Raw genomic sequence first — 22,785 nt, forward strand, 5'->3', positions numbered from 1 at the left:
AGAAGAAGGCCCTAAATATTACCAAAGACTCCAGCCACCCAAGTCTCATAGACTGTTCTCTCTGCTACCACACGGCAATTGGTACCGGAGCACCAAGTCTGGGACCAAAAGGCTCCCGAACAGCTTCTACCCCGGAGCTATACGTTGGCTTCCCTGACTATTTGCATATACCCCCTTTTATTTTCACTGACTCTCTTGCACCAGCTCAATGCACACTCACTAGACTCTACTCACACACCCTACACCGACACTCCAACACACACACACACACTCTGACGGCACACACTCACACAGACTTTCACACTCTTCACATACGCTGCTGCTACTCTGTTTTTTATCTATCCTGATTGCCTAGTCACTTTAACACCTACCTATATGTTCATATTACCCCAATAACCTCGTACCCCAGCACATTGTGTTTCCTTTTAAATGTTTAGCAAATTGTTCTTACACAACAATGCTGAATTTAAAAAGGTAAGGGCTCGTAACTAAGCATGTCATGTGACAAATACAATTTGATTTGAGTGTGTATATATATATGTATATATAACAGTGGAATGCTGATTCATCACTGTGCCCAGCAAATATAATGACCGTCATTTATTGAATCCTTAAGTGCTTTTGAGTGAGCTATTGATGGTATCCGCCTTATTATGGTTTTCCTAAAGCCGTTGCTCTTTCTTGTGTGGTGTATCTAACTCCAGTCACCGAGCGTGGCGAGCCATGGGAATTGCGTCAGTGGTGCAGTGCGATTTGAAAACAAGCAGCTTTTTCATGCCCACTGGAAGACTCACAACCTCTGCACGATTTACCTTACGCTTGGGGGGCATAGTCCAGCACTGGAGGGTCCTGCAGACCTCAGAATGCACTGTCCTATCTGGTGGCTCAGCATCTCCTCTCCTCTCCCCTATACTCTTCCTCTTTCCGCACAAACAGAGCATGCTGGCCACAGAGTGGAATGCCAATGCGGTTGCCTGCTCCCACACCTCGTACAATCCAACCGCTTTCATCTGCGCCTCTGCTCCTCTCGTCAGCCTGTAACGATGCTGGACAAGGGAGATGTAACGTTCTCCCTCTATTAGGAAAACAGATGGGTGCTCGTCGGGGGAATTGAATGGTTTTGGAGCTGCTGTTCCCCTGGATGCTGTGCATTTGCAGCCTGATTGTGACACCGGGCCGTGCAATACAATGGCTCCACGTTGTCTGAAGGCCCGTGTGAAGGAACCAGATCGAGGATGCACGGCCCCCTGGGGAAGGGTTAAGGACCCACTTGTTTAGACTACTTCAACGTCTCTCAAAAGACTGGGTAACATGGAGCGCTTGCTGCTCCTGACTCTATATGGACCGGGAACCATCAGCCTTCGAGGCTTGATATCCTAGGTGCTGGCATATTAATTAGTACCAAGGTTACAGATATGGTATTTGACTCATGGTCAGGATGCCGGAATACAGTTTAAGATGTAGTGCCTTTTACATTGACACTGAGATTTTGTTTTTAATGCAGAACGGTGTTTTCAAACGATGGGTCGGGACTCTGGGACCCACTGATGGGTAGAGGGCTCCAGGTTAAAGTGTCCCCCTAGGTACAGAGCTAGGATCAGCTTCCCATCACCCAATCCTAACCCTTAGTGGGGGAAATGCTAAACTGATCCCGGGTCAGCATCTAGGGTCAAGACTGCGTTTGAGCGACTAAAAACATAGGTATTAGTGGCATTGGTTAATGATTTGTCACAAAGGACAGTTCTAATGTAGAAGATTTGGAGAGCTTCTGGTGCAAATGATCGTGTGTGACATTGAGCATTGTATCATGGTGCCGGTGTGATCCTTTTCCTACCAGAGTCTATTCTTTCCTCTTAAATGTAATGGCAACATTTTAGATTTCCACCAAAATAGACATTCCCAAAAGTAACTGCTATTCGTGTGTAATTAGATAATAATTAAATGATCAGAAGATAGATGGTAGTTACATAGTTCAGAATACACAAGATCAAGTTCACACAAAATAACCTTTTTATGATTTTGAATGTAATCTTTCATTGAGAAGCGAAAAGTGAATTATTGATGCCCAGAGATGGAAACACATCAGATGGCTTCCATAACATGTGAAATCAGAAAAATCAGAAAAAAATGGGATTGATAGACCTAACAACTAGAAATGGTGTCAGGTGTGGTCACGGGATGTTTCCAAGTGTCCCTAAACATCTCCAACGTGGCAAATGTCTGTAAATTAGATAATTCCAGTGGTATTACATATTTTCAATCCCTTATTGCGTATAAAAACACGATTTCTACCATGACAACTTCACTCAAACATTGTGGTGGTGTTATGGGGTATCCAGGGTACATTCAAGTGTCCTTTCAACCTCTCCAAAGTGTCCGAATGTGGCAATTGCACTGTTTTTGCACACTGGATGTGCCTAAAAGTTATTGTTCACTATAAACTACATTTCTACAACACCCAACCTCTCTCAAACATTGTGGTGGTGTCGGGAGACATACGAGGAGGATATCCTATTGTTTTTTTTTTTTCAACCTCTCCAAAGTGCCTGAACATTTATGCTCGGTATATCCAATGTATTGGTCCCACATACAAATGAGCTGTTTACAAAAACAATATAAAAGCAACAGATATACAACTTGGTTACACACGTGACTATTTCAAAATGGCATTCTTGTTAGTTTTACATCCCAGGTCTAGATTAGATTTCACTTTCACCATAGCTTGTGCATGTCGTGTCAGTCTTTGAAGCGGTCTCGCTCTGCCAGGAAACAAAAAGCGAACTGGCTTTTCGGACAGAAGAACTGTCATTTCACCCTTCCCCCACCACCACCACCCTGTGTTTGTGCAATGCTTGCTTTTCTTCCTTTTGGCATGTGTGTTGGATAGTGGTGCTCGCCTTCAGGAGGGGGTCTTGTGATGGTTGTGAGGTTGCTTTGGGCCCCTAATTCAGCCATTTCCAACACCAGCTGCTCTCGGAAGGCCAACTGGGAGAGAGGGGTTTGACCTTTTTCTTTGGCCATCTGCTTGTGGAGAATGAAAACATTTACTGTAGCAATGTCCACAAAGTGGTAAAAACAAAGTCTTATACCACTTCCTGGTCTTGAGGAGGACCTGATAGTAGCCTATCAGAGCATCAGATGTCGACACCCTCCCATGCTGGCATTGTAAGTCCTTCTCAGAAACAGGAATGGGGACTTTCTTCCTTTTTCCCCATCCTTGAGACATGGCTGTTATTGAATGACTTATGCTGTGTGGTGAGCATGGTTACTTCACTAGTGTCTTTCCATTTCACAAAAAGCAGCTTGTTAGTCCTGATCCAAAGTATGGTCCCCCCTCTACGCTGTCTTTGTCATGTCTTTTACCTTGGTCTTGGGGAAACCGATTCTGTTAGGACGAATGGTGCCACAAGCCTCTCTTTTCTTTTTCAAGATGTCTATGAAAAGTGGATGTAGAACCATCAGACGGGTGATTGACATAGCAGTGAGGGGTGAAGACCTTGACCGCTGGGGAGGGGTGGCTCCCAAAGGTTGTCATCCAAATCCTCTGCATCATCCACTCTGTGGTGAATAAAATAAAGGGATATATTGGTGTGAGACTCACAGAATTACAGTAGACTAAATTTGCTAAATGACATTACTGTAAAGTAAAAACACCAAGCCTAAACTTAATCTGTGCAGTAACTCGCATAGAAGGTGTGAAGCACACACACAATGCAAACAGTAACACATTGGAGACAAAGGCAGAGATGAGAACCACAAATAAAATTGGCTATATAAAGTCATGAAAATAATTTACTTAACGGATCTAAGTGGATCCAATCCTTCTAGAAAGCAATCTCTGTCGGGCGAGTCGAAATCCTCGTTGTCCAAATCGCTCCCCTGATCCGAGTCCAATCAATATTTTATTCAAAGCTTCTGTCTCTATACTTATTCATAGCTGCCTTCTTTTTAGCTTCCTGATCGATCTTCTTAGGTACAAACTTTTTTTTACCCCCTTGAGAAGCCATCTTTTATGCTTAAGCAATGAAATTCAACTGATGAAATCTGTTTACAATATATGACAGTACGTTTGTTTATCCAATGTGTAACTCTGTGTTGTTGTTTGTGTCACACTGCTTTGCTTTATCTTGGCCAGGTCGCAGTTGTAAATGTCGCAGTTCGCAGTTGTAAATGTTCTCAACTGGCCTACCTGGTTAAATAAATGTGAAATAGGTAGTAATAGTTCGCGTTACGCATAAAAGGTTCTAGGCCTTGCTTTGTCCCACCCAGGTCAACTGCATATCCCTGGAAAGCTTATCACATTGGCTACAAGACTGTCAAAGCTGCCATAGTAGCCAATCCCCTGTGTAATGGATGCCTACAGCGCGTAAGCAGGCAACATATTTTTGATGCGCAAATATCTAGTCCCTCCGTGGACATTCGATGTTGCCATTAAATCACGCACAACAATTGGCATTAGGCTGGATTTGGTCCTACCAACCTAAGGATTCATTTCATATCCCCCATTTAGCTATAGCTCAAACACAGACCAAATCGAAGCTTACCTCGTAAGATGTTTGGTGAAAACGTTGCGTAAAATACAAATGTTGACTCTCAGGGCTGGTGATCAATAACGGTAGGTCACATGCAGACGGACAATACATTCTCATTCTCTGTGGAGTCCCGGATTTCGGTGTGTATCAATGTATTCCGTGTTTATTTTGTTTACGCTTCATAACGCTAACCGGAATGTATATAGCAGCCGTCTTGAAACGAGGTCATCGGCTCGGCCTATAGGGTCTACCGTTCTCATACCAGACTGAATTGAATAACGTCTAATAGGATCCCCAAATATGGGGCCTTTACATTTAAGGGGTTAAACAGCCGTTCCCTTTCTCTAGTGCTCCATGATTTGTTGCACGTTTCAATGTTCAGTCCTCCACTAGGTCTCTTGTCACATGGCTGTCTGTTTTTCAAAGATACAACAAAGAGCTGTTTTGCACTTGAACCGTAATGGATGGCTAAACTAACTAACTGATACACTGCCCCGAAGCTCAACTGCATAGTTACAACATATAAACAATGATTCGTTTTCTTGATCCCGAGTGCTCGAAGGCTGGGCGCAGTAGTTTAGTCCAATCTGAACTGAGGCATGTGAACTTTACAACAGGACCAATGACCTACTAAGGATAAATCATTTTCTGCACTAAAACTTTGCAAAGCCAATCGGTTTGCTCATAACCATTTTAGTCTGTTGTTGTTAAACGCCTGGTTTGTTTGTTGGGTTTCTTCTCTATTTGACGTGAGCTAAAATATATCGTTTTGTATTGCAATGGTAAATGCTTTGTTTGTGCAATTACAACTTTTATCAACTTCAACTACGTTGAGCAAAAAAAAACGTTTTGTATTAGAAAAATATTGTTTTTCTTTCCAGCGAGGAGGACCTGACATGCAACAAAAAAAGTATGACTTTGAGAGCTTGGAGCTCAAACTGTTATTGGTTAATATTGATGTTGTTGCTCCTTGCTCCTCACTCTGTGCATGAGTTTTACTGGCACATTGTTTCTTGACAGCAATCAAATGTAAAATAAATAGTGCCAAAAGCTATTTCCTGGATACTTTGACTATTTTTAGTATTACCAAAAAAGGCAAATACAAAAGGACATGAGCACAGAGGCAGCCCTTCTTTCTCCCAAGACATCCACAAGAGAAGAGCTCCCTCCCCCAATTTCACTTATCAGACACTGTTTATTCTCCTTTCCCATATACTGTCCTGGGAATAACTAGTGGTAACATTTAAATGAAGCACATAATGCATTATAATACACTTGTAATGTGTTATGATGACACAGACTATTATAATAAGCGTCCACAATAACTTATAAGCGGTTATAAAACTCAATGTTTGGTAGATCATTTATTATAATAACGCGTAAGACTAAATGCAAATGAATGAACCAGTTAAACAATGATTCTAAATCTACGAATGTGGTATATTTCCCACAGTATGTGCTGGGCCAGAGGCTTGCTCACACGTTGGACTGTTTCCAGCTTGTGTCAAATGATCTGTACAAATCTTCACCTCTGCTTTGATCGAATCAGTCTGACTGTCAAAAGTAACAGCCCTTAACGGGGATCCAGAGAAATCGCTGCAGGCGCAATTTGAGAAATATGTTAGGAAAAAGAACGGCTATGCTCTTTCTAATGCTTGCTGCGGTAGCTCACAATGATGGAATAATTAAGTGCAATGGCCGTTAATTTATGTGAATCCTACACACTCACTACATTTTTAGATTCCGTCTGGTTTCAGATCAATGTTTTTATCGTGTCAATTTCACACATGAAGAATCACACACAGGATTCAATTTGTACCAAGTCTTCTCGTTTGTTCCATTTATCAAATGCATTGACACAACTGCCTTCCTAATTGCAATCATCGATCTTCTCTTTTCCAGGTGAGGCGAGGATAAAGAAACCGAATACAAAGATGCCTCCCAAACAGGGTAAGAAAGACTCTTCTGCCATGCAAACATGTCACTTAGGGGCGTCTCAGAGTATGAGTGCTGCTCCAGGATCAGCACCCCCCTGTCCATGTCCATGTTATTCACTGGGATCGGAAATTCTTAACTGATCCTCTATCGTCACGCCTACTCGGGGAGTCGCTTGATCAATAGGGCCCAGTACTAACTCTCTCTGGGCTACTGAAGAGCCCACAACCAAAATGTCAACAAGCGGTATAGATGATTCCCCAGACTTTATGTACTCTAGCTCTCTCGTACAACAACAGTGATACATGCAGTGGGATAGCCTAGAGGACCTGGCTCGTGTGTCAAACACTGGCCATACCTTGCTGCTTTAACTAAGACTGAGAGTACTGCTCCCTGCTCTGGCAGAGGTCTGGGGGTGCCTGTAATGGCAATCGGAGATCCCCCCCCTCACCATGCTGTAGTGTAAATCAACCTGCCTTCTAATAACGAGAGCCAGGGGAGCAAGTCACCCAATCTGAGCAGCTGTTCCAGTTGTGCTTTGTTCGCTGCCGGGGAGCATTAAGGCGTTAGCAATGGAATGGCGTGGGGCAAGGGCGGAAAGTCACAAGCCTGCCCAAACGCAGAGGTTTGTTCTGATGATATATGTTCCTGGCTGAAGTGACTGTTGGTTTGTGTTTGTGTGTGTGTGTGTGTGTGTGTGTGTGTGTGTGTGTGTGTGTGTGTGTGTGTGTGTGTTGTCCAGCTATGCCCCCTCAGATTGTCCAGTTCCCAGACGACATGAAGATTCTGGCAGGGGAGAAGGTGGAAATTCTCTGTAGGTTTGGAGGAGCTCCACCAGTCAACTGCACCTGGCTCAAGTTCCGCAAACCAGTAAGGACCAGTCTTTACAAAATAATTGACAACCTTGATAAAGATGAGCAAAATGACTGGTGTCGAAATGAGAATGCGTAAGCAGAAAATAACCCCATACCTACTGTGATGGATCTTTGATGTTATGGGGCTATTTTGCTACCAGTGATCCTGGGGCCCTTGTTAAGGTCAATGGCATCATGAGCTATCAAGTACCAGGGACATTTTAGCCAAATGCCTGTTTGCCTTTGTCAGGAAGCTGAAACTTGGCTGCAAGTGGATATTACAGTAAGACAAAAACCCCAAGCATACATCAAAATCCACAAAGAAATGGTTAATTGGCCACAAAATCAACATTTTGTGGTGGCCATCTCAGTCTCTGGACTTTGAAAACCTGTGGTTTGAATTGAAGATATCAGTCCATAAGCACAGACAAAGGATATCAAGGATCTGGAAGGATTCTGTTTAGAGGAATGGTCTAAGATCTGCCCCAATGTGTTTACTAACTCCTAAAACATTTTAGTAAATGGCTCTGTGCCGTTACCCTCGCAAGGTGAGGAGGTATTGTAAGGTTTTGACCTCTACCTTTTGGAGAGAAAAAAAAGTATTACTTGCTAAACAAAATCTTGTTCTCTGAGCAATTGTATAGGTATAAAATAAAATAATTTCCCCTTCTTTCTTGAATAGAATATAGCTCAGTATTTCTGCTCATCTTTATCGAGGGTGTCAATAATCCTGGACCCCACTGACTATAATACTATGCCCCCTATCTCCACCATCTCCATCAAATATATCATATTTAATTACATTATACCAATTCAAGGATGTAGCTCTCATCATTGTAGCCTTGAACACGGTTTCAATAAACACATGTCCCCTCTGTGAAACCACTGCCTTTTGTCTTGTATGCAGATTCAAGAGGTCAAAGGTGATTTAACCATTGAAACCACTGAGGTCACCAGTAAACTGACCATCGCAGACAGCCAGCAGGACCACTGTGGCTGCTACACCCTCGAACTGCGAAACAGCTACGGCTTGAGACAGGCAGCTCTCAACCTCACCATTGTGGGTACGTTCCATTTGACACACATCAGGCAGCTCCCAACCTCTCCATTGTGGGTACGTTCCATTTGACACACATCAGGCAGCTCTCAACCTCCCCATTGTGGGTACGTTCCATTTGACACACATCAGGCAGCTCTCAACCTCACCATTGTGGGTACGTTCCATTTGACACACATCAGGCAGCTCTCAACCTCCCCCATTGTGGGTATGTTCCATTTGACACAAATCGGGCAGCGACGCCATTTTTTTTTTTGCCTCCGTTGATGAGATTCAGGAGGCGATTATGAGTGGCAGAAGTCTTTCCCTTTTTCAAGTGAGCGATATATGGTATTAATCCACTATTTTAAAACCACTGCTCCTACTGATACCGATCATTGTATTGTCTCTCGTTAAAAAAAGAAAAGAAAAAAAGACTAGCGTTCCTGTAGCTTTGGGGAATGTTGTTGGGGAAGGGAAGGTATGCAGGCTCCAACTCTCTGTATCCTAATACTAACAGGCCCGTTGCAGGGATCTCCAGTGGCCTTTTAAGGCTGTGCTTTCTCTCCAGCTGTTGTTTCAATGTGAGGCCCTTTGCCACTGCTGTCCATAGTGGAGTGTATCCAGTCCAACTCTGGGAATACGCCACAGCCAGGGAAAGAGGACTTCTAGAGCTGCTCCATATAAACGCCACCGCTTATGTGCCCGGAGAGCTGTTAATAGCATACGAAGAGGCACGAAGCGCTTGTTAGACGCTGGTAAAAAAAATAAAAAATAGCCTAACTACTTAGATGCTTGTTAAAGTATATGATCCTCGCGTTTAGGTTTATGGTTCTTGGACTGTATGTATGGAGTATAGAGGTTTAGTTTTGAATTGTTTCATGTAATGTGTGGCCCCTTTTTTTCTTTTTCAGTGACATTGAATCATCCCGCATGGCAGAGCTGTTGATGTCACGCTGTGCTCTTTTGGGGGCGGTTTCGTTTGGTATTTTACAAGGGACCACTGGGGATTTAAGTGGGGGTATGCTTTTAACAGCTCGGGTAACATGGCACCCCTCTAAACAAACCAGGGGGAATAAGTGTGCTGTACCTAGCAGACAGTCTGGGGCATGTCGTCTGACACCAGCAGTACATAAAACGGATCCAGACTCCATGTGGAGCCTCCCTGTCACGGCTCCCACTTTTCATCTGCGCTCACAGTACAGTTTCCCCGTACTGTGCCTTTAATGGAGAAGCTGACATTACTGTGTATGGTGCAACTGCTGTTGACGAATGGAGTTGGTTCAAAAGGTAGCCACTTTTGCCAGACAGGAAGCTGCTTCATTCCCAACACAGCTGTGCTCTTGTGTGCACGGTCATTACTGATGTTGGTGAATGGAAGGACTGGGAGACCTATGTTCACAAATCGAGTGACTCATCACGCCTTTTCAATGGCATCAAACTATAGGTGCATGTCCCAAATGGTGCCCTATTCCCTATATAGTGCGCTACTTTTGACCAGGACCCAAAGGGTCAAAAGTTAGTGCACTATATGGGGAACAGGGTGCCGTTTGGGACTCAACCTGGAACAGGTATCACCACAATGTGAAAATGGTTTTGTGGGGCTTGTTGAAAGGTCTAGTATTGTGTCTGAGCATGTTCGCCATTTGGTGCGTTGATCTACTGTGTGACCTCTCTGTGTTCCAGACAAACCTGATCCCCCTGCACGAGTTCCAGCCGCCTCAGACATCCGCCGCTCCACACTCACACTGTCATGGTACGGCCCCACCTACGACGGGGGCAGTGCCGTCCAGTCCTACAACCTAGAGATATGGAACTCAGTGGACAAGGAGTGGAAGAACCTCGTCTCCTGCAACAGCACCTCCTATAATGTCCAGAACCTGCTGGGTCAGCGCCAGTACAAGTTCAGGGTGCGGGCGGTCAATATCTACGGCATCGGGGAGCCCAGTGCAGAGTCTGAGGCTGTCACAATGTTAGAGGAGGATGTTGAGGGTGAGCTCCCCCTAGTGGGTCTATGGTGTACTGACACTCATTGGTAATACTTTATAATCCCACTCAGTGGTAACACTTTATAATCAACCTCATTGGTAACTAACAAGCCATTTTCATTGTCAGACATAGATTTGTATTAATAATGATCAATAATGATTGAGTCATACTAATCACTAACAACCTTTCTGATAATTTATTCTAACAGAAAAGGAGGAGGTTGAGGATGATGAAGGTATGTTTAATCCAATCCAATATTCCAAGTTTAAGTAACTGATTCCTTTTAAAAAATGATTTTGGTAACATCTTCTATGATACGTAAAATGTTTTATGATATCCTTTCTAATGCCTTATAATGCCCGTTATAATGTGCTATGACAGTGGCTATAAACATCCATAATGACTCATAAGTGTCATGCTCCTATGTTCAGAGAAAGAGCCAGACTACAGAGATGTGATCGTTAGAACAGATGTGAAAGTAAAGGATCTGTATGATGTGGAAGAGAGGCTCGGAACGTGAGTACCCATCTATCAACAACTACTATGTCCCAAAAGGCACCATATTCCCTATATAGTACACTACTTCTGACCAGGGCCTATAGGTCTCTGGTCAAAAATTTGGGCACTATTATAGGGTGTCATTTGGGATGTGGACAACATGTTGGTCAGCAAAGCATTAGTCCACATTGACACGTGTATCTACATGTGCAGCAGGCCTACTGAGCACGCCTCTCATCCATGATATTGTCTGTATCAGACTCCCAAAAATGATCCTTTTCTGTGCTTTAGGGGGAAATTCGGACAGGTATTCAAACTTTTGGAGAAGGGAACGAAAAAGCACTGGGCTGGAAAGTTCATCAAGGCCTACTCTGCAAAAGAGAAAGATAATGTGAGACAAGAGATTGCAATAATGAACTCCCTCCATCACCCAAAACTTGTCCAGTGCATTGATGCCTTCGAAGGCAAGTCAGACATCGTCATGGTTTTGGAAATGTGAGTATATTTGACCCATATGTTACAAAAAGTTTATTCATTTAGGTTACCCTATTCCCTATATCAAATTTTATTGTCACATACACATGGTTAGCAGATGTTAATGCGAGTGTAGTGAAATGCTCCGACAATGCAGTAATAACCAACAAGTAATCTAACCTAACAATTTCACAACAACTACCTTATACACACACAAGTGTAAATGGATGAAGAATATGTACATAAAGATATATGAATGAGTGGTGGTACAGAACGGCATAGTCAAGATGCAGTAGATGGTATCGAGTACAGTATATACATATGAGATGATGTAGGGTATGTAAACATTATATTAAGTGGCGTTGTTTAAAGTGGCTAGTGAAACATTTATTACATCATTAAAGTGCCTGGAGTTGGGTCCGTATTTTGGCAGCAGCCACTCAATGTTAGTGGTGGCTGTTTAACAGTCTGATGGCCTTGAGATAGAAGCTGTTTTTCAGTCTCTCGGTCCCTGCTTTGATGCACCTGTACTGACCTCGCCTTCTGGATGATAGCGGGGTGAACAGGCAGTGGCTCGGGTGGTTGTTGTCCTTGATGATCTTTATGGCCTTCCTGTGACATCGGGTGGTGTAGGTGTCCTGGAGGGCAGGTAGTTTGTCCCCGGTGATGCGTTGTGCAGACCTCACTACCCTCTGGAGAGCCTTACGGTTGTGGGCAGGGCAGTTACCGTACCAGGCGGTGATACAGCCCGACAGGATGCTCTCGATTGTGCATCTGTACAAGTTTGAGTGCTTTTGATGACTCGCTTCACGTTCCTATATAGTTTACTAGAAATGTAAACAGAGGGTTATTTAGTAGGCATACAACTGGAATGAATACAGGTCCATTTGCCGTTTTGATCTTGAGGATTTTCACTTGGCACTTGTGTGTAACAAATTACACTACATGGCCAGAAGTATGTGTACACCTGCTTGTCGGACGTCTCATTCCAACATCATGGACATTATTATGGAGTTGTTACCCCTTTTACTGCTATAACAGCCTCCACTTTTCTGGGAAGGCTTTTCTTCTAGATGTTAGAACATTGCTTTGGGGACTTGCTTCCATTTAGCCACGCCGATTTATACGGGCTACGTGCTTCAGCACTCGGCGGTCCCGTTCTCTGAGCTTGTGTGGCCTACCACTTCGTTGAGCCATTGTTGCTCCTAGACGTTTCCACTTCACAATAACAGCACTTACACTGTTACACTGTTATAGCAGTACCAGGGTAGCTCCAGCAGGGCAGAAATTTGATAAAACTGACTTGTTGGAAAGGTGACACCCCACTGAGCTCTTCAGTAAGGCCATTCTACTGCCAATCTGTGTCTATGGAGATTGCATGGCTGTGTGCTCGATTTTATACACCTATCAGCAACGAGTGTGGCTGAAATAGCTAAATCCACTAGTTTGGAGGGGTGTCCACATTCCTTCTGATGTAATGTATCTGAGTATGAAAATTGATATGATAAAGTTTATTTTGGAGAATGTCAAAGGAAATTGATTTGCATTTAAACATCTCCATTATTTGTGGCTAATGATTCATTTTGACCAGACAGACACTTCGGCTTTTTTTATGTGGTGATGCTTGGAAAAAGTTCACTTGCCAAGTATTTGAGATGTAAACACATTAGACTGGACCATTTCCCCTCAGTTTTTTTTATAGCATTATCAAATGGTACACTGACACAAGACCACTGGACTCACTTGACTCTCATTTAAAACCGCAATTGTCCTTAGTACTAATTTTAGATGATATGTCTTGTAAGCTGTCTAAGCTAGAAAACGATATTCGAGATACTCTAAAATGACAAGTATTTGATATCCGGTGAAGGATTTCCATATTTGGCTGTAATGTGTTTTGCAGGATCTCAACCATCATTCTCTCTCTCGCTCTCTGCAGGATCTCTGGTGGGGAGCTGTTTGAGCGTATCATCGATGAAGACTTTGAGCTGACAGAAAGGGAGGTCATTAAGTACATGCTGCAGATTGTGGACGGGGTTCACTACATCCACAAGCAGGGCATCGTCCATCTGGACCTCAAGCCTGAGAATATCATGTGTGTCAACAAGACCGGGAACACCATCAAACTCATTGACTTCGGCCTCGCTCGCAGACTAGGTAACCAGGCCTCATGTGCACAGGGCATTTTCAGAAATAGGGTTGCGGAATGCCGGTAACTTTCCCCAAATTCCGATGTTCCCCAGAAATCCTGGTGGGAGGATTCCTGGAATATCCTGCTGATTCCCTCCTGATTCCAGGAATCTTCCATCTGGGAAAGTTACTGGAATTTTGCATCCCAATTCAGAATCATAGTGACATCTCTCTTTTCATTAACTTCCTATTCTAATGAATGCTAAATGAACACCATTTTCATTTTTGAAACCGTCTTCCCCTGTGTGCTCCTAGAAAGCTCTGGAACATTGAAAGTTCTGTTTGGAACCCCTGAGTTTGTGGCCCCTGAAGTGATCAACTATGAAGCAATCAGTTATCCAACAGACATGTGGAGTATAGGGGTCATCTGCTACATCCTGTGAGTGTCAAACCAGTTATAATGACCCTTATAACCACTTATAACCATTCTTACTTGTAATGAGTAAGCTTCTATGTTAACACTTTATTTGGATAATCCCAAATGGATGGTCTGTAAATGTTCAACTGTCAACAACATTTATACAAACTATCCGCTAACCCTAATCCTAACCCTTATCCTAACCTAATGTTAACCCTTAACCTAACCTAACGTTAACCCTTAACCTAACCTAACCTAATGTTAACCCTAAAACTAACCCTTATCCTAACCTACCGTTAACTCTAAACCTAACCCTTATCCTAACCTAATGTTAACCCTAAACCTAACCCTTATCCTAACCTAGCGTTAACCCTAAAACGAACCCTTATCCTAATCTACCGTTAACTCTAAACCTAACCCTTATCCTAACCTAACGTTAACCTTTAACCTAACCCTAACTGTAACCTAGCAAGCTGTTGCATTAGTATAGTTTGTTGATCATTTGAGCATATGTAGATAATCTATAAGGCACTATTCAAATAATGTATATTTGCTACCGTGTCCCTAATCTCAAAGCTGCCTTATTGGATTTCTCTGGGCTTCCATGCTCACAGGAACAGTTACTTTCCGCAGGCAGGCAGTGTATGGGCCTCTCCAACCTCTATGCCTGTAAATGGATATAGAGACAGAGCAGAGCAATACTCTCCAGTGCCCCAAACCTCTGTGAGGTCTCCTCGGTCCACAAAGATTTATTACACACTGCTTACATAGCAGTGTTAGAAGTAAGGCTGTCTGATCTCTATTGCCTCAGAGATTTCAGTGGTGCATCCCAAACAGCTGCCTATTCCCTATGTAGGGCACTACTCTTGACCAAAGCCTTAAGGGAATAAGGTGCCCGTAGGGTGCCATTTGGGACGCACGCTAGGTTTCATCCATCCTGTTAGAGTCCTGACTCAAAGTGTACATGGTGGATAAAAAGCTTTTGTGGTGTATGTCTAGCACAGAAAACATCTGGGTGTGCCCAATAAGACTGGCTTCGTTGAAAGTGATGAACACTTACCAAGTCTCACCAGTGAGCTCTGTTTAGGGGCCAGGCAGGGTGTGGCGCATTTTCCATGCAGAGCAGAAGTGGTTTTTGGTAGCCCTTTTGTAGGTCAAGCGTTCATTATACTTCTCTCTCTCTCTCTCTCTCTTTTTCTTTCTCGCTTTCTCTCTCTCGCTCCACCTCTCTCCAACCTCCCCCTCTCTCTCCATTCCTCAGGGTGAGTGGCCTGTCCCCATTCATGGGGGATAACGACAACGAGACCCTTTCCAATGTGACCTCGGCCACTTGGGACTTTGAAGACGACGCCTTCGATGAGATCTCAGACCACGCCAAGGACTTCATTACCAACTTGCTGAAGAAAGATATGAAGTAAGCAACATGAGGCGCTCTGAAACATGGCTTGATTAAAATCTATGTGTGTCCCAAATGGCACAGTATTCCCTACATAGTGCACTACTTTACCATACTTTATCATCAAGTAGTGTACGGAATAGGGTGGCATTTGGGCCAAAGCCTCAGTTCTGACATGATTTGAGTGTAAGATGGCTTTGATCAGCCTGACAGATGTCTCTGTTTAGATTGTTTAGGTGTCATATATATGTTATTTAGTCTCCTTGTGCCACAGGTTGCTTTTGACTCTGAATGCATCCCAAATGGCACCCTATTCCCCAAGTAGTGCACGACTTTTGACTAGGGTCAAAAGTAGTGCACTATGTATGGAATACGATGCCATTTGGGACGTAGCCCCAGATCTCAGTCCAAATCTCTGATGTTTTGTAATACAGTGTGAATAAAGTCGTTGCGCCTCTCAATGTGTCTCTGTGATCGTAGGGCTAGGCTGACATGCGATCAGTGCTATGAGCACCCGTGGCTAAAACAAGACACTGGCAAAATGGAGGCCAAGAAGCTGTCCAAGGAGAGGATGAAGAAGTACATCTTGAGAAGGAAATGGCAGGTAGGTAACAGCAGAACCAGATCGTGTACTGTGTCCCAAAATGGCACCCTATGAGCCTCGGTCAAAAGTAGTGCACTATAGAATCGGGTGATATTTGGGGATGCAGACCATGTCTCCGGTTACAGATCAACACATGGCCATCCGTCTTAACCACGAGACGAGCACTGTTGGAGCGGTGTAACGTATTAATCCACCCAAACAGGTTTGAGATTGAGAAAATGTGCTAGATACAGTGCACTATGAGTTTGGCTAAAGTTCCACTGGGAAAATCACTGTACTGTTGTCTGTTAGCTTACCCTGAGCTTCCAAGTCTCTGCAGTTAAACTCCTTCTTTGAGTGCTCGCCCATGAGCAAACCTCTCATTGTGTGAAGCGGTCACCATGGAGGTCCATTAGTAGTTCATGAGGTTGAAAAGTACAAACTGCGAGTATTACTTCGGAAAACTAGAACACAAAACAGTAGAGACGGTGAAAGTGGAGAGATGTCCGTTTGACCTGTGTTTTTGATTAAAATGTACAAAGTCTGAAGGCTACAATCTCAGGGATCAAGTTATCCACCATGCTTTGTTTATAGAAGCAAAATGTTAAGATCATAGATTGCGTCCCAAATGGCAGCCAATGCCATATATAGCTCTGGTCAAAAGTAGTGCACTATAAATGGAATAGGGTGCCATTTGGGACATTTATCCAGACCTGTTTTCCCCACGGTCAGCATGACATATACCAGTGGACAGTAGATCTGATCTGGTTCTACACATGGACTGAGATGGTGAATCACATCAGATTGTGGAGAAGCCAACTTAATGAGTTTCTCCTGACCCAGCCCAACACTCCTGTCAGTGCCCTCTGACCTCTTCCTTCTCACACCAGTCTCTCCTCCAACACTTTCAAGTTATGTTTGTCTCTTCATCCTTCATCCCTCTTATCATTCTCCATCTGTCTGCTGAACTCCCTCTGCATCTTTAGTCTTTGAGATAGTCCTGACTGATTTACAGAGAGACAATCTTCATCAGGCTTCCCTCTGCGTCAACTCTGGCCTCTCGCTTATCTCCTTAATATCCTGCCTATAGGACACAGCCCTACTCTGTACTTCATGGCCAACTAACAGGTCATTTCTTATTGTTACAAACAAGGCCATTAATTCATAAGCGTCCTCTTAACATTTCTTGATGATGTCTATTCCTATACCAAGGACTGTTTGTACTGCGACAGAATGTAACGAGTGTATCATTGATTTCACGGCAGAAAACCGGACATGCAGTGCGGGCCATCGGAAGGCTGTCATCAATGGCGATGTTGGCGGGCGTCAGTGCCAAGAAAGGCTCCCCTACGGAAGGTGGAACGGCTTCTTTCTTTCTTTTTACCTCCTTCTGAATGTTCCAAACCTTTCTGATGTACCCCCGAGCAAACTCAAAGCAGTTTTTGGTTAAGTGGTTAAAGTGGCTATATGTAACTTTTTGCAACCTGACCAAATTCACATAGAAATGTGTAGTTATTGATCTATCATTCTACTTGAATGCAAGTCTAAGAAGCGGTAGATCTGTTCTATGTGTGCTAGTTCTATGCTTCCCCTTAAGTTTTGTTTTTGCGTCTTTTTACTTTCGTTTTTTACACCAGATTCAAACGGCTGAAGCAACCATATTTTTGGTTATGGGAAAATATATTTCACAGCGGTTTAGATGGTACAATGATTCTCTACACTATAATAGCTTATTTTGTCACATAAACTGAAATTAGGTGAACTACTAGAGTTTTAGCAACCAGGAAATGGCGGAGCGATTTTTGCATAGTGCCACTTTAAGTTCAACTTGAGGCAAAATCAATGTGTAATTTTGTTCCCCCCCCCCCCCCCCCCATTGTCCCATGTTTCATAGAGGACAACCAGTTCCTTGAATGCCTAGAGTATGAGGAGAAAACCCAGGTCAAGCCCACCTTCAGCTCAGTCATCAAGGATGTGGAGGTGGTGGAGGGGAGCGCAGCCAGATTTGACTGCAAGATCGAGGGTAATGTCTCACAACCTCTTCATTTACCTACATCACAATCTCCTAATTGACATGTATGGACCCGGACCCCTACATATACAGACATATATACAGTATAAAGATTTGTTTGTGTTTTCCCAGGCTACCCTGATCCAGAGGTGGTGTGGTACAAAGACGAACAGCCAATCAAGGAGACTCGCCACTTCCAGATTGATTACGACGAGGAGGGCAACTGCAGCCTGGTGATCTCGGAAGTAAACGGCGACGACGATGCCAAATACACCGTCAAGGCTGTCAACAGCCTGGGCGAGGCCACGTGCACAGCCGAACTCCTGGTGGAGGTGATGGAGGAAGAGGAGGAGGAGGAGGAGGAATGAACGGCACGACCGGTACAAGACTAACAGATGATATCCCCTGTGTTTTAGCCTTTAATCTCTTCAATGGGTCGTTCCACCAATTAGGTGCTTTTTGAGTAGTGTAGCTTATTTCTTTGTTCACGGGGAATGGAAGCACGTTGTGTGCAACAGGGTGGGGCGATGGAATGCAAGCTTCAAATCAATGTTTTTCTTGTTAAAACATTTCTAGCCCCTCTATCTATGGGTAACAAGGTCGATGTGTTATTCTTGACCCTCCTCAGTTTTCCACCACGAAACACCAGAAAATGTCCTGGAAGAGTAGAACCAGCTCACCTGCTTTTACGCTGTGATTTGACTATTAGATGTTCAATGTTCCTTTTGAAAAACATATTTGATAAGGAATAGGATGCACAGAGGGACAAAATGCTGAATAATTTTGGCACTTTATTCAAGTCTTTATTCATATTAGCCCTTTACACTGGCCTATATGGATGGGGCTAAGTTGAAATATGAAAAGCATATGCATGACCATGTTAGCGATTGAAAGGGAACAGTTTTGAGATGATGGTGAAATTACTAGGCCAAAGATGACTCAACAGTTCATCTGACACAAGATTGAATCCAATCATTATACTGTTGCTTTTATGTGCATTTTTTAAAAACATTTTAACATGCTTTTTTTTTTTGTCACATTTGTTGATAACGAAATCTGAAAATACTATGGCTACATTCAGTAACATGATAAGAATATCCCTGGCAAATGCGGGGTAGGTGCAACGCAAGACATCGAAATGACAAAGGGTTTGGAGTGAGAGGACTAACTGGTGTCTGTCTTCAAGTGGCCACACACACCTCTCCAAAGTGTGCACTGTTCCTAAGAAATTGTAATGCACTTTTATGACAGAGTCTTCCAACTATAAGGTGGGGTTGCTGTTTTTTTTTTTGATCTCCTAGCTGTTCCTTTGGGGAACTGGAGCAACATACTTGTAGTTGTTTTGTTTGGAACACAACCCTGCATCCAACACGACTAGCTTAAGTTATAACATACGATATTACAGGATTAGGCTTTCACAATGCAATTCGGGGATCCTCATTTTGGTGAGCATTGAAAGGAGTCATGAGTGCCTTCAGGCGTGTGCGCCACGGCGAGCTTCTCACAATAAACAAACGGGCTCATTCTGCTCAGAACAACCAAGGGTGTGACTCCATGGCGTCTTGTAGCTGTACGTCAAACATAGTGATCATAACCGTTGACACTGGACATGAGTTTTATGATATGGAAACGTGAACTGCACATTTGGCCTCGTGGCTTGTATGACGTCAAGGCGGTTCCCCGCTTAGCGGGAGGGATGGGGACAACTTTTTGTCGGGTTGAGGTACTCAAGTTCGGAAAGGCTGTCAAGTCAAAAACCCACATAGCGCTGCGAGTGTAAAGGGCTACGGATCAGATTGATTTCATTTTCCAGGTGGTCTATTTTAAAGGGCACTTCGTTTTAATATGACAGGCTTTTAAAATGCAGTATTTGTGTACAATTTCTACTTTAAATATCAAAGGGATGCGAAAGGCACTCATTTCGTGGAACGACCCTAAAAGCTGCGTTGCTAAGACACTCACCTTCTCCGACACACTCAGAAATGGGCTTGAAAATGGGCTTGATGACCTTTTTGCTCTGTTTGTGCACTTTCTTTTCTACTTACTTTTCAGTTATTATATTTCAGATGTTAATATTTATAACATTACCTTTGACATTATCCACATTCCAGCTGTTTGTGCTTTATCCATTTATTTAAAGGTATTTGATTTCCTTCAAGTTATCTACATTTTTTTTCTTCCTCAACCAAACAAGCCCAAAGTGACTGGTGTGTTTGTGTTATCAGCATTATTTGCAATTTACCCTGGGCTCTTTTTCAGAATGTTTTTTAAATTGTATTTTTTATTTAAGCACAGAGTCATGTTATCGTATTTGAGCATCAGTTTAGAGATCTTCCTTGCAGGCACGTGTCCACGATATTACAAATTTGCAATACTAAACAGACCGGTGAATTATCACATCTATATTTGTTTTGTATTAGATGTATGTAGATTTATATTTCAATTTTTTTTATAAATGTATCATTTTGACAAATTGCAGATTACATGTAATGTGAACACTACAAGTGTAGTTACTCACAGTTACTAAATAAATGTTTATCACAAAATCATGCTGGTTGTATTGTGATTGGGATGAGGTTCCTATGGTGTTAGAAACTTGGGGAAATAATGGATTGTAGATTGATTAAAATAAAAAGACATACTTTTTTTTACGGGACTGGATTGCACAATGATGTCGGACTTATTTCCGTTGTGGTCGCTAGATGCTTTTTCCCCAGAGGAGATCAAGTTTATGAATTTCCTGGCTGGGTTCTGGGACAGTGGATGTGCATTGACAAATAACATTTAACTGTTAATAGGCATTACCTGTGGATTATCGTGAATAACTAACGGCAATCAATCAATCGGCATACAAGATCCAAATTTACCGTTTTATAATTAAAGGTTAAACATGAAACATACTGTGCGCTTTGATTGATTCAAGACATATACATTGTGTGGGGTGAATACAATGTGGTTCTCTCGTTCTAGAAGTCCATTTCAGTGCAAGGTCGCTAATGTACTTTGTTTTGGAATTCCGTCTCATCAAAAATCTTTACAGAACCTTCCCCCCTTCCTTCTCTAGACACAGTGGATAGGACCAGACATTTATTCAGACCTGCTTTCCCCACGGTCAGCATAACATACACCAGTGGACAGTAGATCTGAGCTGGTTCTACACATGGACTGAGATGGTGAATCACATCAGATTGTGGAGAAGTTTCTCCTGACCCAGCACAACACTCCTATCAGTGCCATCTGACCTCTTCCTCACACCAACCAGTCTCCTCTAACCCTGAGTGAGCTTCACTGAGCTCTTTCAAGTTTGGTTTGTCACTCGATCCTTCATCCCTCTTATCATTCTCCATCTGTCTGCTGAACTCCCTCTGCATCTTTAGTCTTTGAGATTTAAGATGTCCCTCTGTAAATCAGTCAGGACTATCTTCATCAGGCTTCCCCCTGTGTCAACTTTGGCCTCTTTTATCTCCTTAATAGCCTGCCTGTCTCTCCTCTATCCATCTTCTCTGTACATCTCTTTAGTACTATCTCCCTCCCCAGCTTTTTAAATTGTATTTCTTATTTCAACTGTCAAACTTCAACTCTCTAATTCAGTTATTATTTCATGAAGTATCGTGATATCTCCCTTGAGCTTCTGAACTACTGCATCTTTCTTCAGATAGTTCTGCAGCTCCTTCTCAAGCTTCTGTGTCATCTCTCTTTTCTCACCCTCTCTCTTTTTTTTGTACTATTCCCTCCATCTCTCTGACCTTGGCCTTTGCCTCCTGGTAGATCTGACTTCTGTGGAAACACTCTGTTTTATGCCACCACCTCCTCTACCTGCTCCAGCAGATCTGAGACCTGAGTGACATGGGCCCCGTCCTTAATGTTGAGGACATGGTACCTGCTCCAGCAGATCTGAGACCTGAGTGACATGGGCCCTGTCATTAATGTTGAGGACGTGGTACCTGCTCCCACGTTTCTCTACAAGCTGCTGGAGGTCCTGACTCCCTTCTTGGAGAAACTGCTCAAGTGCTCTGATCTTTCAGGCCGTCAGCATGGCCGTGTCCCCAACAACCTTCTGCGAACATCTCCATTCTCTCCAGCAGCCCTTAGGGGGCTCCACTGGTACTGTGACCAGGAGGAAGGTGGGGGTCCCAGAGCACACAGACAGCAAAGTCCAACATTCTGTCTCATCTTGATGATGGTGCCGGAGGAGATGGCTGCAGATTTACCGGCTCCTAACAAATTGTGCAATTGTGTGTTTTTTCATTTTTCTTATTTTCTTATTTTGTACATAATGTTTCTGCCTCCATCTCTTATGATCGAAAAAGAGCTTCTGGATATCAGGACAGCGATTACTCACCTTGTACTGGATGTAGATGTATTTCTTTAAGGAGTCGGACGCAAAGGATTTACATCCGACACCTGACAAGGCCCAAATCCCTGTCATTCGCATGAAGAAGAGACTGCGATATCGGGGATGTAGATCGGGGTGCCTTGTAAGGATCTGACGGCGAGTGAGTAGTCTGGCTCTACCATCAGTCCTATTAGCCAATGTGCAATCATTGGATAATAAAATGGATGAGCACCGACCAAAACTATGCTACATAGGGACACTAAAAACTAATATCTTATGTTTCACCGAGTCGTGGCTGAACGACGACATGGATAACATACAGCTGGCTGGGTTTTTGGTGCATCTATAGGGGTGGTCGTCTGTGTCTATTTGTAAATAACAGCCGGTGCACGAAATCTAATATTAAGGAAGTTTCGAGGTTTTGCTCGCAGGAGGTAGAGTATCTCATGATAAGCTGTAGACCACACTATTTACCAAGAGTTTTAATTTATATGTTTCGTAGCTGTCTATTTACCACTACAAACTGATGCTGGCACGAAGACTGCCTTATACGAGCTGTGTAAGGCCATAACCAAACAAGAAAATGCTCATCC

At 43.2% G+C, this 22,785-nt stretch overlaps 1 protein-coding gene and 1 long non-coding RNA gene across 6 annotated transcripts in view; one reads left to right on the forward strand and one right to left on the reverse strand.

Moving 5' to 3' along the window:
• The window catches only part of LOC109865875 (myosin light chain kinase, smooth muscle), an 89,877-nt gene extending 69,365 nt beyond the window's left edge, over positions 1-20,512 (forward strand). For 3 of the 5 annotated variants that reach the window (XM_031794268.1, XM_020454368.2, XM_031794271.1), the window contains 14 exons: positions 6,435-6,482; positions 7,210-7,337; positions 8,229-8,385; positions 10,044-10,349; positions 10,555-10,581; positions 10,778-10,862; positions 11,136-11,339; positions 13,258-13,475; positions 13,764-13,887; positions 15,128-15,280; positions 15,743-15,866; positions 17,111-17,201; positions 17,740-17,868; positions 17,989-20,512. In XM_031794268.1, coding sequence (XP_031650128.1) covers positions 6,435-6,482; positions 7,210-7,337; positions 8,229-8,385; positions 10,044-10,349; positions 10,555-10,581; positions 10,778-10,862; positions 11,136-11,339; positions 13,258-13,475; positions 13,764-13,887; positions 15,128-15,280; positions 15,743-15,866; positions 17,111-17,201; positions 17,740-17,868; positions 17,989-18,224 — 2,030 coding nt within the window. In that variant the 3' untranslated portion in view covers positions 18,225-20,512. Of the gene's footprint in view, positions 1-4,514; positions 4,616-6,434; positions 6,483-7,209; positions 7,338-8,228; positions 8,386-8,455; positions 8,536-10,043; positions 10,350-10,554; positions 10,582-10,777; positions 10,863-11,135; positions 11,340-13,257; positions 13,476-13,763; positions 13,888-15,127; positions 15,281-15,742; positions 15,867-17,110; positions 17,202-17,739; positions 17,869-17,988 lie in introns of those variants that run through there. The other 2 variants (XM_020454374.2, XM_020454383.2) reach the window with 2 other exon arrangements.
• On the reverse strand, positions 1,988-5,123 carry LOC109865894 (uncharacterized). Its single transcript, XR_002251638.2, has 2 exons — positions 4,545-5,123; positions 1,988-3,558 (listed from the first exon to the last, which is right to left on the reverse strand). It is a non-coding gene; the product is annotated as an uncharacterized LOC109865894 (long non-coding RNA).
• Positions 20,513-22,785: the final 2,273 nt, after the last annotated feature.

This window comes from Oncorhynchus kisutch, linkage group LG2, assembly GCF_002021735.2.
Source record: "Oncorhynchus kisutch isolate 150728-3 linkage group LG2, Okis_V2, whole genome shotgun sequence".
Taxonomy (NCBI): domain Eukaryota; kingdom Metazoa; phylum Chordata; class Actinopteri; order Salmoniformes; family Salmonidae; genus Oncorhynchus; species Oncorhynchus kisutch.